The following is an 18,101-nucleotide window of genomic DNA, read 5'->3' as shown; positions in this document are numbered from 1 at the left end:
GCCCAGGGGGGGCCGTGGGGGAAGCCGGCGGAGGCGGCGCCTCTCGCCACGCCGCCGCGGTCCCGGACGCCGCGGAGGGGCTCCGCCACCGCCACCGAGGCGGCCGCTGGGGCGGGGCAGGAGCGGCGGTGCCGCCCCCCCGGTGCCTGCCCCTCGCCGCCGTCCCGCCGAGCCGCCCGCTACGTGCGCGGAGCGGCCAGTGCCGGCGGGGTGCGCCCAGGCTCGGCTCGGCTCGGCTCGGCTCGGCTCGGCTCGGCTCGGCTCGGCCCGGCCGCTCCCCGGCAGCGGGGCCGGTGCGGCGCGGGCAGAGCGCTCGTGTGCCGGGGTGGCGAGGGGCCGACCCCCGCCCCAGGCATGGCAGAGCCCCTGAGCCCCTGCGCCCCGCGGGGCCAGTGTCAGCCCAGCGTGGGTGCCAACGCCTCGTCAGCCAACGGGGACACCAACGCCTCCTCGGCTGCCTCGGCGCTGGTGGGCGGCAGCACGTGGAGGGGCCGGGAGCCCTTCTCCATCTTCACCATCCTCGTCCTGACCCTGCTGGTGCTCCTGACCGTGGCCACCTTCCTGTGGAACCTGCTGGTGCTGGCCACCATCCTGCGAGTGAAGGCTTTCCACCGGGTGCCACACAACCTGGTGGCCTCCACGGCAGTGTCGGACGTGCTGGTGGCGGCCCTGGTGATGCCGCTGAGCCTGGTGAAGGAGCTGTCGGCCGGGCAGCGGTGGCGGCTGGGCCGGGAGCTCTGCCTTGTCTGGGTCTGCTTCGACGTGCTGTGCTGCACGGCCAGCATCTGGAATGTGACCGCCATCGCCCTGGACCGCTACTGGTCCATCACCCGCCACCTGCAGTACACGCTGGTCACCCGCCGCCGCATCTCCAACTTCATGATCGCTCTCACCTGGGTGCTCTCCGCCGCCATCTCCCTTGCCCCCCTCTTTGGCTGGGGGGAGACCTACAGCCCCGAGCAGGAGCGCTGCCAGGTCAGCCAGGAGCCCTCCTACACCATCGTCTCCACTGGTGGGGCTTTCTACCTGCCTCTCTGCGTGGTGCTCTTCGTCTACTGGAAGATCTACAAGGCCGCCAGGTTCCGCGGGGGGGGCCGCAGGAGGAACACCGTGGTGCCCGTGCCCGAGGCTGCCCAGGTAAGGAGGGGAACAGGGGGGAGACCCCCCTCTGCCACCCCGGGCACCTGCGCTCCTGCTTCTGTCTGCTCCCAGCCGTGCCCCCTGCAGCGGGGGGCTTGGCAGGGGGAGAAGGCTGAAGTGTGCCCTGGTGCTCCGGTGGGAATCCTGCTCTGTTGCAGGCTGGATGTGAGCGGTAATCAGCCAGTCAAAACGTGCCACCCTCGGAGTTCTAATATTTTTTTTTTTTCTTAAGTGTGCCGTAAGAGTAAGTGACAGGTGCATTCGCTGCCAGCCTGGAGAGCCATTTAAAAGTCGTCTCTTCATTCTGAACTATCCATTCCTTGGGGCTTGTTCCTCTTTGTTTTTTTACAGTGCTGATGGGGTAAACAAAGACATAAGCAGATCCCAGGGTCGTTGCACAGAGTTAATGTACGCACGTTTATCTACCGGCACTGACTTTGTGTGGGATCTATCAGTGTCGGCGTATATTTTAAAAAGCAAATTACACACTGTATTTACCTGCTTGGACTCTTTTACCTTGAATACTGGGAGCATACGGCTCACTGCCTAGTATTCAAGCAATGAGTGATTTTGTTTCTGTTTAAAAATTGCCAGCTGTCTTAAAACCCACACCCTTCTACTTCTTGCCCCAAACACTGCCCTAATCCCACAAAGTCCTAGTCATGTGGGAGGTCTTGTTTCGGGGATACCCCTGGCTGACGGGAAGGCTGTGTCCCTGCTGAAGGGTTGGAGTTGGCCCCTCACGTCCTGTGAAGTCCAGCTCTCTGCATGATGCCGCTCTCACCCGTGCCATGTCACCAAGGTACTGCTCTCGGTAAACTCTCCCTGCTTTCTGTCACATACTCTTACTCTCACTCTTACCTGTGGAAATGATTCTTTACAGTGTGTTTTTGTGATTGCATGTTGTACTTGTTAAGTCCAGTCCCTTCCCAGTAACAAAAGATGAGCTGTGTGGATGTTGGAGATACCTGAAGAGATGTGGAACGTTTCTGTTCAACTGGGGCTAATCCTGCAGAGCCTCGCTCCTCTGCTAAATACCTCTAACTTTGACTTGGAGTCACCCTAAGAAACATGTTATTATGGTCACAAATAAGTATCTGTAGGTTGTGTCCCCTGATTCTAGCAAGAGATGACAGCACTGGCAATTATATGTGGTCGGACTTGCAGATTTGGATCATAATGCCTTGTAGATGGTTTTAATATAAATTGATTTTTGAACCTGTCTTCTATGCAAAAGCGTAAAATGTGTTAGAAAAGATGAGAATGTCGCCTCTAGTGGCAGGTTTTTTTTTCCTATGGCCTTCATCCCCAGCTTTGCACCAGGTTTCTTTCCAAATTGTTTTGAGTATGATGAATGTACTGGTTTAAGTTAATGTATAATCTTTAAAAGCACAAAAGCTAACTGAATATTTGTAGTGGGTTTGCATTTTGCATGGTTTATCTTTTACACACACACATACTCGTACAGGACTAGTTGTTTGGAATATAAAATTCTGGGAAGCTAAATGAGCTGAGGCACTGCTGCTTAATTTTTAGCCTGTACAGAGACACATTGTTGGTATGTCAGTTTTAATGAGAAAAAGTCTAGCTCCTAATTGTCATAGTTCTGTCTGCAAAAGCCCTTGCGTGGGCATAGCTAGGTGGGCAGGTAAGTGGGTTTTGCTGATGCAGTGTCTAGGAGCTGGTTTAAGCTATACTGACAAAACAGCTCCTGTCAGTGTGAGCTGAATACCCATTTTGAAGGGGTTGCCAGTATAGCTGTTATTGCAGTCCCAGCAAATGCTCAAGCCAGTAGTTCGTGGTATTTCTTATATTGGCAGTGATTGACATATGAACTTCTCCTTTTATAACAGTGATTCTTGAATCTGCAATTGGTACGTAGTGGCAACCTTCTGCATTGTCCCAGCAGCTTCAATTTGCTAACTTAAAAAGACCTGCAATTCAGATGCAAACCTTTACTCTTCACCTAAAGGAAGAGCTGGCTGGTGCCCAGCTGCACACATGTACAGTAAAAAAACCTGTGGATCAAGGGAGCTGGCATTTGGGATGCATTTCTTCCCAATTTTTTTTCTAAGTTAAGAGACTGAGACTTACTCACCAAGTTTTATCCTGATCTTATTTAAGCTTCTTGGAGCAGGATCTATCATGTCCACAGGAACAGTAGCAGTTCCCCAGTGAATTCTGGAGAAGAATCTTCAAACATAGCACTACTGTTCCTTTGGCAAAACTCTTGCAAACGCAAATCTAACGTTGCCAGGGGATGCGGCTAACTTGGTGAGGTGATCCAGCTTTGCTTCTCCACATGCAGGGGTAGTTAGGTTGTCACTGTAATCTCTGATGGAGCAAATTCTGTTCCACTTCTTTTGTTCTACCCATCAACTCACTCTTAATTTTCCATTTCTTTCTACTTTAGTGTCTCTCCTACCTCTACTCTCTTTCATCCCTTTGTTCTCTGAGAACGCTCACCTGTCATGCTCACCCTTGCAACATATTTCCTTGTCACCGTGACTCTGGGTGTGAAGTGCCCTCTGCATCTGTGTTAGTTCTCACCCCAGGTGCCCTGCACTAGGTGATCTGAGTAGCATTAGAGGGGCTTTTGGCACCTGATGGCCAAGGCTGGCAGCGCTTCCCAGGCTGGGGGTGAGCAGTAACAGCAGTGATCCCTGCTGAGAGAGACATCTGTGTTGCACTCTGATACTTGCTGTCAGGTAGCACTAGATTGCAGCTGCATGCTAGGGCTGCAGGTTATTGCCTGAGGTATACCCAGCAGTGTAGCTGGTTAATTCTAGCAAGGTAATTTAAGGAGGAAAAGATTTGAGGTCATAGTACTCATACACCAGTAGAAATGTCTTGAAGAAACTAATGCATCAAGTGGAACGATTCTGAGGGTACCTTGATGTTTTTGCACCGAGCTTTTCAGCCAACAGAACCAGGCACCAAAGTGCTTTGCGAATGGCTGCTGTGTATATATGTGTGTGTATATAGATACCTATTTACATAGAGAAAGGACAGTTGTCTCCGAGTTGACAGTTGGCATACATACCTTACGTTTCTATAGTCTTACAGAAGTGCAAAATAGAATAGTTACAAAATAACTATTTTGAGTAAATTTTGGTTAAGACTTTATTTGTGTCTTTGAAAAACACAAGTCTTTGAAAAAAATGAAAAACACTTTTCAAAGTCTTTGAAAAAAATTCAGGTGAGGGAGATGGACATGAAACATCTGAGGTGCTTTTAGTTTTAATGAAAGGTTGTTTCTTACATTTCCCTGAAACAAAAAATTTACAGAATTGGGACCCTAAATTAGGCAGGTGCTTTTATAATTATTTGCTTGCTAATTATGAAACTCCTTATAAAGTGAATTTTAGATTCAATACTGATGTGAGTAGCCCTCGTAAAAAATACTAGTGACATGCCATCACTGACAGAGAGCTATACTCTATCACACCTTGTTGACAGTAGGTAATAATTCTCTGTAAATAGTCCAACTGAACTAAACGAGACTGCTTGAAAAGCAGCAGATACTGCTGGGTAGTGTCTTTTTAAATAACTGAAGTCACTAGCAGCATATAGGTTTTTCCCAGCAAAACCAAGGATGGCAGAATCTGAATGTCAGGATTACTTACATGTAGCAATTGCAGAGTCAGGATTACGTTTCCATGTGAGGCATTAAAAACCAAGTTCTGTTGAGGGTTGGGGGGTTTTTTGGTGGCTTTTGGTTTGTTTTTTTTTTTCTTTTTCACCTCTCAAAGGACCCCGTATAGTGCATGAGTAATTAGGCCTGATCCAAACCTAGAGTCATAGAATCATTTTGGTTGGAAAAGACCTTTGAGATCTTAAAGTCCAACCCTTAACCCAGGGCTGCCAAGCCTACCACTAAACCATGTCCCTAAGCACCGCATCTACACGTTTTTAAACACACCATCTCCCTGGGCAGCCTGTCCCAGTGCTTGACACCCTTTCAGGGAAGAAACTTTTCCTGATATCCAATCTAAACCTCCCCTGGGGCAACTTGAAGCCATCATTTCCTCTTGTCCCATCACTTGTTCCCTGGGAGAAGAGACTGACCCCAATCTCGCTACAACCTCCATTGGGGCAGCTGTAGAGAGCCAGAAGGTCCCCCCTGAGCCTCCTACTTTAGGTAGTGTCAGGCCCCAGAGCTCCAACAGTGCAGTGCTGTTCTGCAGCTTGTCCGGTTCAGCCTCTCCAACCCACATAACCAATCCAGACAATATGGGAGAGAAAACAGATTCTCCTTCTCTGAAGGAGTCACAGGCCTTGTCATTCTTATTTCTGCCTCTGTACAACTAAAAGAGATGGGTCAGGAAAAAAAGTGCAACTGTCCAGAAGAGTGGCAGCAGATGTCAGATAGCAGAAAGGTCAGGCAGGAAGCAAAGCAAAGTGGCTAGTGATTTCCTGGGAGAAATGCACAGCTATTTCTGCTTACAGCAGAAGAAAATCCTTTGAGAGAAAGTAGGTGTCCTTTTCTCTATCAGACGTACCGTTTGTCATATTGGTGGACCATCCAAGAAAGTGAAGACATTCCTGTTTTGATCCATTGCTGTGCATTTCAGTTTCTCGTGTTCTTGTTCAAAAGAGCAAGAAGTATGCCAAAGCTGCACTGAGGCCATCATGATGTTCACTGAATCACACTGTAACAGGCAAAACTCTGAATTTGTGGTAGTAAGCCAGATTTTATTGATGTTTATCATCTTTTACTGTTGTTTTGTTATTGCAGTCACCGGAGGTACAGTACAAGCGCGTACACGGTACCTGTCACAAAGGACCAGTAATAACTATCATTAAAGCTACAAGTAACATTTTAAATCAAGGGATTTCATCAGAAGCTCTTCGGTGGCACGTTTTTTATAAGGCTGCTTAGGAGCACAGGAATTGGGGACGTACAGCCATTCAGTAGTAGTATTTTACTGGGGACAAACAGAAGTGTCATTGAACTGTAACTGCTGATCAGCGTACAGAAGAATGAGTTCTAAAACTAAAACTGAACGCCTTTGTGTCTGTAGAAGAATATGTACTTGAGAGATCTTTTCCTTCATTTTACTCTTTTTATGATACTCTCACTGGAAAGCAGTCATCTCTGCGCTTCTCAGAGCCTGTTGTCCTGGAAATAGCCGATTTCATGATTTCAGAACCTGATTCTGGATTTAGAGTAGCAGTCTTCTCATACAAGCTTTTTTCCCCCATTGGTCCTGACTCGCAGCTCCTGGAGCAGTGCCTGGGCAGATGGAAGGAGATCTGTGCCTGGGGCATAGGGTGCTGCTAGCACTGCGTGAGAACAGTGTGCGACGCCGTGCAGAGACGCTCACATATGAGCAATGTCCCTGGTATAAACTAGGGTATCTTCATGGACTGCTTTAATTTGCAGTCTGTGACCACCTTTTCCCTGTCACAGCCTGTTCGCTAGTGCTCATCAGTAGGCCCAGAAAGGGGGAAAGGTTTTATACTGGGCTTGTCCTTTGTTCTGTGTGGCACAGGGATATTGGTCAGGTATTGTCACTTAGGTTAGAAATTGGAGCCTTGCAAAGCCTCCAAGGATTGGCACTGGAAACTGCAGTTTTGGTATAGTCAGAGCTGTGTTTAGTTCAAGAAAACAACTGGCAAGGCTGGAAAGCAGCTACATAATCTTTTTGGCTTGTGTTCTTGTTCAGACAATGCCAAATTACAGTGGATTACCCCGTGCCTGCGTAAGGGGGAATCCCTCAGCATGGTTCCTCTGCCAGCACTGTGTATTGCAACAGTTTGCCTGTAGTAGACTAATTTACTTTCCAAGTACTTTGTGTGGGTTGGCTTCTAACAAACAGCCTTGACTTGGTCTTGGGGGCTGATAGTTGTAGCAAGGATAATCTTGCAAAGACCAGGCCAGGGAGATGAGTCAGGTCTGCAGGAAATCATATAGCGAGCAATAACAATAAAAAAAAAATAAATTGAAATTATAATGAAAGGTTGGACTTTCTCAGTTTTGCAGTCTGCAGTGATACGTATTTTCTGATACGAAAGGCACTTCCCATTTAAAACTGTGTGTAACTTTAAAAATCTAGTGGACTTGTCCCCTGATGAATCAGTCCCACAGCAGGGATGAGATGCTGGTGGTGCTGTAGCAGGTGTATGTGGCAACCAGGCAGGGAGGGAGCACAGTTCTGTAAAGCTGATGCATTTACAGGGGCATTGAGCACAGGAGCGCTGAGCACAGGGCCTCGCTAGAAACCCTCCGTAAGGTCTGGTCCCTTCTGAGACAGTGCACGCCAGGAGCAGCTGGGCAGTGGATCAGAGGTTTGCCAAGCGGCAGCGCTCACGCTGGGGCTGGCGCATGGAAAGGCACCCACTGCTGGGAATGCCCGAGAGGCAGTTGTGGCAGGCGAGCCTGATGGAGGGCCAGCTCGGGGAGGGTTGTACGCGGCATGTGCAGCCAGTCAGCTGGAAACAACGTACGGGGTGAGCATTAGACGCTGATGATCATGGAAGGCTGAGCACTTATGCAGCTTCCAAGGTTTAAATGCTTGTATAAATCCTGCTGAAGGCACAGGTTGAAGGACCTTACTGAGCAGGGATACCAGTTACTTTTTCAAGAACATTTTGTATAGCCTTTTCAAAGGATTTCTTATGGAAACTTGAAGCAAAATATCTCCAGGCTGCCAGGGATATTTACACAGTTTACTTAGTGGAAGGTTCCATGAGAGATCCCATTATTTTTCCTGAAGCGCCAGGCTGCTCTTTGCACTTTTATTATTATTGCTGTTATTACAACATTATTCAGTAGCTCTAGGCAGAACTAATAAAAAAATAACTGAAAAAATAGCTGTGGCAACAGAGAAAGTAGAAATTATGTAGATAGGAAGACCACTGCTGTCCTGTAATTTACAGAAAATACCACAATCTATTTTCACTTGCTGTTTAGCATTCAGAGGCCTGATCTAACAATCAGTGGAGTTTGTGAAGACTCTCTGATCTCAGTAGGAGCTTGACCAGGCTGTAAATGCATGCTTCATTAGGGAAAACACTCAAGGACTGTGGTATCTTTTATCAAAATAAATTTTAAAACTTTTTCTCACAATATGTGACTAAGTGATAAAAGAGTTGCTGCTAGTAAATTCTGCAGTTCAGTCACAAGCCTTCTAAAACCTGAAGTACCAAAAAGAAAAGGCTGTGATTTGATGATGGCACACTGCAAGCTCTATGTTTTGAGTAAGAGTTGAAGGTTAAATATAGTACTAAACTATGCCCGATGCTAGTGACAAAGTCCTTTGTATGGCTCTTCCCAAGAGGCATACTTATGTAGCTATTCCTCAGGGCTAAGACATAATCTTTCAGGGTTGCTTGTCACAAATTTGTCCTCATGTCATACATTCATTCCTTTTTGCAGAGTGTGATCAAGGATGTGCAGAGCAAGTCCTTCTGCAGACAAATGGTGTGATCCTTGCTACATGAGGGGTGTCCCATTTTAATTGTCAGGACAGATGTGATTTTCATTTTCCCCCATTATTTGCCTGTGCCCATAATCTGCTGCTCTTACATTCTGCAGCCATGTCTCATGTCTGAGGGTGAAGACGGGGATATCCGTCTTGAAGAGTGATAGTTTCACCATTGCCAGCACTTCCCTCTCTGAGTCGCTGTGCTCATGTTAAATGGAAGCCTTCCATGTATTATAAAGCTTGCACAAAGGTGACATGTGCATGTGCAATATGTAGCTAACGTAACCACAAGCCATCTTTGGAGTGGTGTCAAAGTCTTGCAGTGCCTGTGAGTTATCACTTAGGCAAATTGTAGAGCCTCAGGTTGCATCCTTAAACTGTTCATTTTATTGCGCTGTCTTCGTAATTGCAGTGCCTAGAAGAACTTGAAGCCTGTACTTTAATCTTCAGACTAAAATCACAAGGGAGTATCTTTTTCTGGTTGGGCTCTACGCACATTGATAACTTGTGCCACAGTCTCACTGCCATCCAGAGCACTGCGCTGTACTCACTGCCCAGACCAGCGTCTTGCCTGTAGCCGGAGAGGAGGCAGGAGGCACTGCCGGCAGCCTGGACTAGCTGACATGTTCTCCTTTCTTGTGTGTATCTTCTGCTGAAGCCAGAGTTTGAACAGAAGGCTGATTGAAATGGTGGTTTTCTGGCAATGGAATACTTTTTGCCAGAATACAAGTAGATAGGAGTGAAATAAAGGACAGGTGACAGAAGACTGAAAATGAGGACCAGAAAATGGTGCTTTTCCAGCAAAACTTTTCTTTGATTACTACTGTTTTATAAGCTAATTCAAAATCGTGGCACAGTGCCTGAGGGTATGTCATTTCAGGTCCATCCTTGTGCTCCCACTGTCATATACTCAGTTGGAACTGTGACCAGCCTGCAGCTGGTGCAATGCCGCTGCGCTGTCCCTCTCCAGGAGACAAAAGTGCCTGTGATGAGATGGCCTCTGTCAAGGAAGAGCAGAAGGCACCAGAGTTCTGTCTTTCATAAGGGGCTTTTGTTGATGGGTTTACTTTGCACTGAAATATTTCCAAAGCATTCAGTTTTATTTCAGCCATTTATGATTTTTTTTGGGTGGGTAATGAAATATTGGCATTTTCCAAAGATCAGACACATTTCTTAAAACTTTCCTTTAATTAAAATCCCACTCTTTCATTAAAAAGGGTTCCGATGGAAAAACTTCCCTGCAGATTTAGCTGCGGGGTTTTTGGGGTATACTCTGTCTCTTCTGTAGAACAAGTGGTCGGTTGTACCGAGCTCCTGTGCCCACCAGAGATGGGATTTTGAGCTCTGCATCCAGGCAGTTAGACGGAAGGAAATAGTTTTATCTTGTAGTCAAAGAGCAGCAGGCATTTGTTTCAGGTCTCTCCCTTAGGGAAATGACCCCAAGGGCCTGCAGTGGAATGAAATTCATTTATGATTCAGGCCTGAGAAACCCTAAGGGCCACGTAGCAGCGCAGGAGAGTCTAGTCTAGGGCTGGGCAGAAGGCACATGCCTTTGTTAGCCTTCCTTAACAAGCCAATTTGCCACCAGGTATCAAGGCATCCAATAAACTGAAAAACAATACCCACAACACATATGGCATCAGTTACTCTTTATTTAGCTTTGTCAGTCACACTCAGCAGCTTCTCCAACATAATGAGAAGTCTGGTAGTTTTGGTACTCTGGGGCATTTTCTTTCTTTTAGCTTGGAAGGAACAGAGTTGGGGCCTTTTGAGGTAGGTGCACAGATGTCGTGCTGTCATTTAAAAGTAATACTTCACTCAAACAAATTGTCTTGGTAAGAATCCATGTTTGCTTTTGTTTTGAGGTGAAGGAAGCTTCGCATGAACCACAGATGGTGTTTACAGCTCGTCATGCAGCTATCACTTTCCAGACAGATGGAGAAACATGGAGAGAACAGAAAGAGAAAAAGGCAGCTCTGATGGTTGGCATCTTAATTGGAGTTTTTGTACTGTGCTGGATCCCTTTCTTCATCACAGAATTAATAAGTCCCCTCTGCTCCTGCAACATCCCACCCGTCTGGAAAAGCATCTTTCTTTGGCTTGGCTATTCCAACTCTTTCTTTAATCCTCTCATTTATACAGCATTTAACAAAAATTACAACAATGCCTTCAAGAACCTTTTTGTAAAGCAGAAATAAAAGGGGGCACAGAGGAGAAAATGATTCCTTTATTGCATAATGCAGAGATTTCCCGAGGAAAACATGCCTGCGGTATGTACAGCTTTCATGCGCAAGAGCTACTTGAGGGTATTTAGGAACAATGAAAAAGAAGGTGGAAGATACTTGGATATAAACCTACCAAGAGTTTACAGTTTCTCCTTGGAAATACATACATCCTGCTCCAGGGCTGGCAAAGAAGACTGAAGCAGTGAATACCTCCCGTCTGCTCTTTGAATCAACATGTGTTCAGGTCTGCACTGTATGTGTCTGATACCATGACTGTCAAATCTAACTGACCCGATCTCATCTAACCAGCTACAGGTGCCATGCTATGGTGCTCTCATCATTAGCAAAGGCATCAGTGGGAACTGCTAATTGAGCAGTACTGAAATGTTTGTGATAGGGGCAGGATGCTGGCTTCATTTTTGAGATTTATTTGGAAGGGAATAAACATGCTGTGTTCGATTAGTTGTTGAATTGATGTCAAATTAAAAGGGATGACAAAGCAGCTCGAAACCACTCTAGTGTGATTGAAGGGCTGCATGTTGTCCAGCAAGCAGCAGGCCTGACAGGACATCTTGGTGAAATACAGGTCAGTTACATCCCCTGGGGTTAAGTGAAGTTTGAGAGCCACAGGTAAAATTGTTCAGAGCTACTGAGAATGTCCTCTCACTGCTTGCACAGGAGATTTCACCTGTGTTGTACTCTCTCCCTCTGCAGGGCTTAAGCTCTCCCTGTTTTCTGAAACCTAAGTGAGCTCAAAATAGACACCTGATACTGCCAAGTGAAGGGGGACTGTATGCATTATTATTTCACGCTACCATAAAACTAAGCATGCATTTATGTGACAAATGCCAAACGTTGTCTTCATTCAGCAGGTTTGCTGGCAGCAACATGTGGCTGCGTGGCAGCGGTAGGCGGCTATCTCTACTGCACTGTCTGGGGTCCTTGCCCCATAAATGTTGTGCTCATCACCCTGCTGAGTGAATTCCACAATTTGTCAGCTTGCATCAACTTCCTCCTGCTGTAAGAAAAAGATTGAGGTCATCAGGTCTAAGTGACTCCAAACACTCCAAAATAACTAACTCAAAACCAAGCCTGAAATTGTTTCTTATAGTTTCTAACAAACACTTGTCCCAATGGGATATACCTAAATAAATGAAAAGATAAGTATTTCCAAGCATACTGCCAAGCATCTCTCTGTATTTGTTCTTCTAGGGAGTTTTACTTCCTCCCGTTCCCTGAGGCAGGGGGGGAGCCTGACAGCAACTCTTAAGTATTTTTAGCATGACAACTTTTTTACTGACAGAGTCCCAGCACCCTCTCCTATGTTCTCCTAAAGCTTCTTTAGGTAAGGGCAAAACAGCTGCGATGGCGCTGGACAACATCACAACTGCTTTTGGAGCTGAGGTTTAACCTTTTATGTTGCCTTTCTGTGCCAGTTTTGTGTTTGCTGCTGCTTAAGCAAGCCTTTGATTAGAAGCATACCCTCGGGCAAACACCGTATCTTGATCTCACTGCAGCATATCACACTCAGCCTCATCTCTGACTGTCACCAAACTAATGGGCATCATGTGGATGCGAGTGCTGACCGTGAAACTCCTACCAAATTCTTGGTGTCCTGGCAGTCTCTCACAGGTAATGGCAGCTCGGCATATTTCCATCAGCTAGGAACTGACCTACTTAACAGCCATGTCAGAGAGGTTTTATCAAAGTAGCTTGTGTATTCTGAAAAACAAAAAAACGATGAATGATGCAGCCTTTAGTTGCTCAACTGTAACGCAGCATTTGCTGCAGTGTAGCCTGAAATGATTCATGTACCTGGTGATGTCAAATTGAGCTTAATGCCAGGTATATGGGCAACTTAGAAATTGCCTCGGTCTGTCTCCTTTCTAAATAAGTGATTTAATGACCTCAAAGCACACATTCCTCCAGTTCCTTAAGGGAACCACCCAGCCTCATCTCACTAGCACAGTGTATGGCCAGGCCAGGCACTGCAGTACTTCACACCTTGCAGTGCCAAGAAATTCCAGTGTGACCTGTTGTGTCTGCAGCCACAGCCACCTGTGTATCTTACGTACCTGCCGAGGATGCTTCACCTCTCACTTTCAATGAGAATTTAAACATTTTAATAACCTAGAATTTGAAACAGAGTTGTTAGATAGCGGCTCAGACTTTTAAATGCTAAATTAAAAAAACCTCCCTTGTGAATCTCAATTTGCCTGCATATGGAATAGCTACAGTTCAAACTAGTGTTTGGAGGCCTAATTAAACCAGAAGGAAGACACATATTTAAGAGTCTGAAAGTTACTAAAACCTGCAGGCCTTGTTCAGAACCATTGATGAATTTTTCAAGTGAATTGAGTTTTTCACCTTAAAATCCAAATGGATGACATGGAAGGAGAAAATGAAGAGGTCATCTTAAGCTGGTTGTTGGAAAGCATACAGATCTGCACGTGGCCACTCCTGAAGTTGCCAGTAATCATGCTTTGGCCAAATTTTAGTGCCTGTACCCTGTCTGCCTGGTAAGACAAGCCGTTACTGGCATGCAAACCAAATACCAGCCCTGCTGCACTGAAGTTAAGGCCCATCATACTCTGGCTGCAGCAGCAGCAGCCAGATTTCTCCCAACTGTACGTGCCAGCTGACTAGAAGGACAGGCTCTGGTCCTGGTGCAGGAACCCTTCCAAGAAGTGACACAGATTTTGAAGGTACATTTTACCATGGCTTGGCATCTGGAACTTGTGAAGGCACCATAAAGCCAGGCGGCTGCTCTGCAGTTTGCTGTGGCTGAACGCTTGCACTGGTTTTGCTGCACATAGATGTTGAAGATGCAGCAGTGCCATCTTCAGCTAGCTTGAGAACTGGTAGCAGGGCTACTGGCATAGCATACAGTGTAGCTCTCCACCTCCTCAAAGATGAATTTAGCTTCCTTAGGAGGTGAGTCTGAGCCTCTGTAATTATACTGTGAGAAGTTCTCGAGATAACTAGTTTAGTGCTCTGCCCACCCAAGCATCTGTGACAGCAGTGGGTTGTTACAGAATGACAGGCTTCCACTGAAAGCAGCCAGGCTTCACGCTCACCCAGAGGCGACAATGAACAAGCAGATTCATTTCACTACAGTGGTTTTAGAAAGCTGCTGACGGAATCGGCTTCCCACACTGGCTCTGTGTTGGTGTTTAGAAAAGCTGTGGCACGTACTCAGGATTTAAAGCGCTGGCTTTTAGTCATATGGAATCTGAGCTTAGTTTGGGGGAAAGAAATCTGTTACCTGGGCTTATGGCCTCATGTGCTGGATGCTGCTTCCCACTTAAAGCAGGAAAAAGCATTATTATCCCCTGGCCTGCACCACAAGCACAGTTTTACTCACAGATTTGTGTGCCACACTCAGTAACTCGGTACAGTGGGAGCAGAACTCTTAGCTAGTCGTCAACCTTGATTAAAAAAAGTTGGAACTGTGGATAATTTTCTGCCTCCCTTGACACTTTATGATTAATTACTCCCATTATTAAAACTTGCAACTTTATTTTAATTGAAAAAAAGAGGAAAGAGTAAAATCAAGCATGCAAGCATTCCTCTTTCTGCCACTTCAAACATTAAGAGTTTAGAACTTATGTTATTGCGGTGTGGTTATCCTTGGCTTCAAGACAGACCAAAGAAACTCCAGAAAATATAACAACTCCCGTGTGAACCAAAATAAATAATAATCAAACTCACTATCGACTATTGCTCAGCAGAAAGGCACTGCTGTATCCTGCAGCAAGGCTCCGAGATCCCTGCAGCTATATCGAAATTAAGGCCTCAGTTTGTTGTGTTGTTGGAATCCACAGATCATACACAGATCAAAGGATGTGAACAGAAAATGCTAGTAACTTTCTGTGCTCCTCTTTCCAAGAGACTGACATCCATGCTACAGCTTCCACAATCTATTTTCCGTAATCTATTATTGTACCCAGGAGTTCCTGATCTTTCAACCGTACTTCAGCCTCACCATCTAAAAAGGTGTTTTACATAAGAATTCCCAAGCCTTTCCCACATGAAGATTGACGGGGTGGGGGAAGAAAAGAAAAAAAAAAAAAAAAGAAAAGCAAAAAAGAGAGACATGAAGGGTTTGGTCATGAGAACACACATTTACAAACCCTTGTGATCAGTACGTCATAAGCTATAGTCTACACCACAGCCACCAAGCCACCGGGTATTAAGAGTGGCTGATTACAGGAACATGCTGCTGAGCATGGTGGCCCCCAGCCCTGCCTGAACACTGGGGAAGGGGCAGCGCCTGCCTCCAGCTCCAGGGAGCCAAGCCTTCCCAGCTCCCATGCCACCGGCTGAGTCCACACAGGCTGCAGCCATAGCTGTGCCGACACTGCATGAATAAACAAGCTCGTGTCCATGAAGTTTTTTTAGATAAAAAGACTACCCTAAGCGTATGCCATCCACCACCCAAGCAAGTAAGATTTGTGTATCGCCTCATCCACGTTCTACTTACATGCCCGACTTAGCAAGGCTGGCTCTCAGGAGGTGGGTGTACCAGCAGCACAATTCTCTAGCCGTTTTGCATGAGTACCAGCAGCTGTACAGTGGGACCTAAAAAAAGTAAACCCTTTTCCCTCATGCAAGTAATTTTACATTCCTAAAGAAACTTCAGGAAAGTTTTGCTGTCTCCTATATGGGTGGGTATACCTGTCTCTGGAGCACAAAAGAGTACAATGTGCCACTTTGCCACACTGTGAAATGCTTTTGCATGTCATGCATTTCTTTTCCATCAAATACTGTTTGGTTCACGAACCTACACACTAAGGTCACACTTCAATATGCAGATTTTTCATGAGATAAAGATGAAGAAGGGAAGAAACCTTAAAAAAATACTGATCATCATCTCTTGCCTTCAAAGATTTTCTTGTATTCAAATCAGCAGTGACTTGGTACAGTACTCCATTCATTTTGACACACTGTAAAAAAAAGATTGTCTGGATTTTTTCATGCTTGGATTAGGTGTACATCATTGACTGACCTCTCAAAAGGTATTTTACAAATGCATTTGTGGAACTGCATGTAAAGAAAACTGTCATGGTCTAAAAGGTAAGTGTATGCCTTAAGTTCAGAGTCTGTCAGCTTCTGAAGCAAAGAGCTGACTTACTTCACAGCACTTCACTCATCAGCGTATCAGACTAAATTTATTGAAATGCAAATTAAAGCTCTAAGCATGCTTTATCAAATAAAAAAAAAAAAGTTTTGCTACAAGCCGCATAAATGTTATTTTACAAGCCTGGTAACAGCAAAATAATACAGGGCAAGCTCCTTCTCTTTAACCAGTCAAATAAATCAGCAATACTGAGGTAAAATTCTGGGAAACTCTTAGCTCCTCCTCACAACCAGCTGAAATGGAGAATTAAGACAGATTCTACTTGCTGTAGGTTTGTATAGTCCTTTGCATACAGGCATCTACACCCTCAGAATTTAGTGCTTTAGCTGCACAGCTCCAATCAAACTGTGGGCATTAAAAATATTTTTAATTCTGTAGATCAAAAAAATGAACGCAGTAATTATGCAAAGACTTGACATCTCCACAAAGACATGGTAGACATTAAACTTACCGACTTAAAGGAAAATAATCACTTCAAAGCACTGCTCTCCTTCCTTTGCGAGCTCCACTTAGAAGTTACCTCCTGACACTGCCCTTCACTTTGTTAAACAGCTGTCATTATTTTACTGAAAGCCAAAATTAACTCAATTGTTTCTGTTTAGCAGGACTGTCATGTTTATAACTGCAAAGCATCTTGGATATGGTTCCCCAAAATCCCCATCCCACAAGCAGCCATAGCATGACGCATACTTGTTCCTCCACACCAGAACTGACTGGGGACAGCCTGATCTAGAGGCTACGCCTGACAGTCATCAGGTTAAGCACAGGAGGAACAAAGCCGGCTGTTAGCAGAGGTGCCTCTCTCATTTTGGTGCCTCCCAGAAGAAATGATACCCCCGGCACAAACAGCCTGCCGCAGAAAGCAAGGAACAGCTGATATAACTTTTTTCATACCTCTCCAGCCTCTTTCCTCTCTTTTTCACACTAGAACCTGAAAGCAAAGATAAAAATGTCCATCTGCCCTGGGTTTCAATCTACTGTAGAAAGAAATGGACTCATTAGGGTAAGTTACAATCTGGACTCAGATTTATTTTCTATGAGCAAAAACTGGGTCTTCACAAACCCCAGATTTACATCTTTGTCAAAATCACCAAGTCCTTGCTAGAGCAATGGAACTGATGTTTTTATATTCCATGTTGAAGTTTCCAGGTGACTGTGTGTATAGCAGGTAAGCATTTAGTGTTATACTGAACAAAATCACATCATTTATTCTACATGTGAATTCATTACTTACCCTACCTGGGAAATTCTGTTCCATAGTAAAGCAATTTTCATTAAAATCATAAACCCAATTGAAATGTCCATTCAAGTTTTTGTTTTCTTTAGAAGTGCATGGTATGCAAATACACCACAGCTTGAATTCACAGACAGGTTATCTTGGTGCTGCAGACTGTCTCCTGATATCAAAGCTGACTACAGAAAGTCTGCAAGTAGCACCCAGTGCAAATATCCTGCTTTGAAGGAACTCTGAATGTAATTTTTAATTTCTTTGAATGTACTCCGAGTATAATTTTGCCTTCATTATTTCTCCAGCTTTAGGAAGACTGGCTTTTTGAATAGATATAAGAGGAGCAGCCCGTATATATTCAGTCACTAACTAGTATGGGGGAGTAAGGTACAAGCTGGCTCAGTATGAAGTTTTTCTTTCCGTTTGTACTGAAGGAACAGGAAAGGTGTTCCACTTGGCACAAAACCAGTCTCATTTATGAGAGGGTACATCACACCGCACCTGGTCTACCACAGTTCTGGTAGCTCACTGCGTGCATTTTACCTGGACAGAGCACCAACGATCTCCTTATGCAGCAAGGCTTAACAACTGCCCATGCTTCTCCGTTTGCAATGCTGCAGAGTTTGTATAAACCCACATGCTAATATCAAACCTTCTGTTATATTCAAAAGGAGTGGAATCAGGTATTGTACATCTCCGCTGAGAATTCTGTATTGTAAGCAGATGCTTATAGAAGACAAGTATAACCTTCCATGGACCTCCTCTGCATATAAAAGGTTCGATAGTTTGTACCAAATACCTAAACACCAAGCTTACCAAAAGCAGCAACGGAAAACAAAATATTACCGACTGCTGTTTAATGTGACAGATGAAAACATCCTTATGAGTGAATATTGACACAATTCATCTTTTAATGCACTTGTAATTCAAAAGCATAC

The 18,101-nt window shown here is 45.2% G+C and overlaps 1 protein-coding gene across 1 annotated transcript; it reads left to right on the top strand.

Annotated features, from left to right (window-relative positions):
- Nucleotides 1-341: 341 nt before the first annotated feature.
- On the top strand, nucleotides 342-18,018 carry LOC130153699 (5-hydroxytryptamine receptor 5A-like). The gene is made up of 2 exons (XM_056348924.1): nucleotides 342-1,137; nucleotides 10,436-18,018. Exons 1-2 carry the CDS (start codon nucleotides 355-357, stop codon nucleotides 10,766-10,768), a joined length of 1,116 nt encoding a protein of 371 aa, XP_056204899.1. The 5' UTR covers nucleotides 342-354; the 3' UTR covers nucleotides 10,769-18,018.
- Nucleotides 18,019-18,101: the final 83 nt, after the last annotated feature.

Source organism: Falco biarmicus, chromosome 8 (assembly GCF_023638135.1).
Source record: "Falco biarmicus isolate bFalBia1 chromosome 8, bFalBia1.pri, whole genome shotgun sequence".
Classification (NCBI taxonomy): domain Eukaryota; kingdom Metazoa; phylum Chordata; class Aves; order Falconiformes; family Falconidae; genus Falco; species Falco biarmicus.
This window is presented reverse-complemented; position numbering and strand designations above follow the sequence as displayed.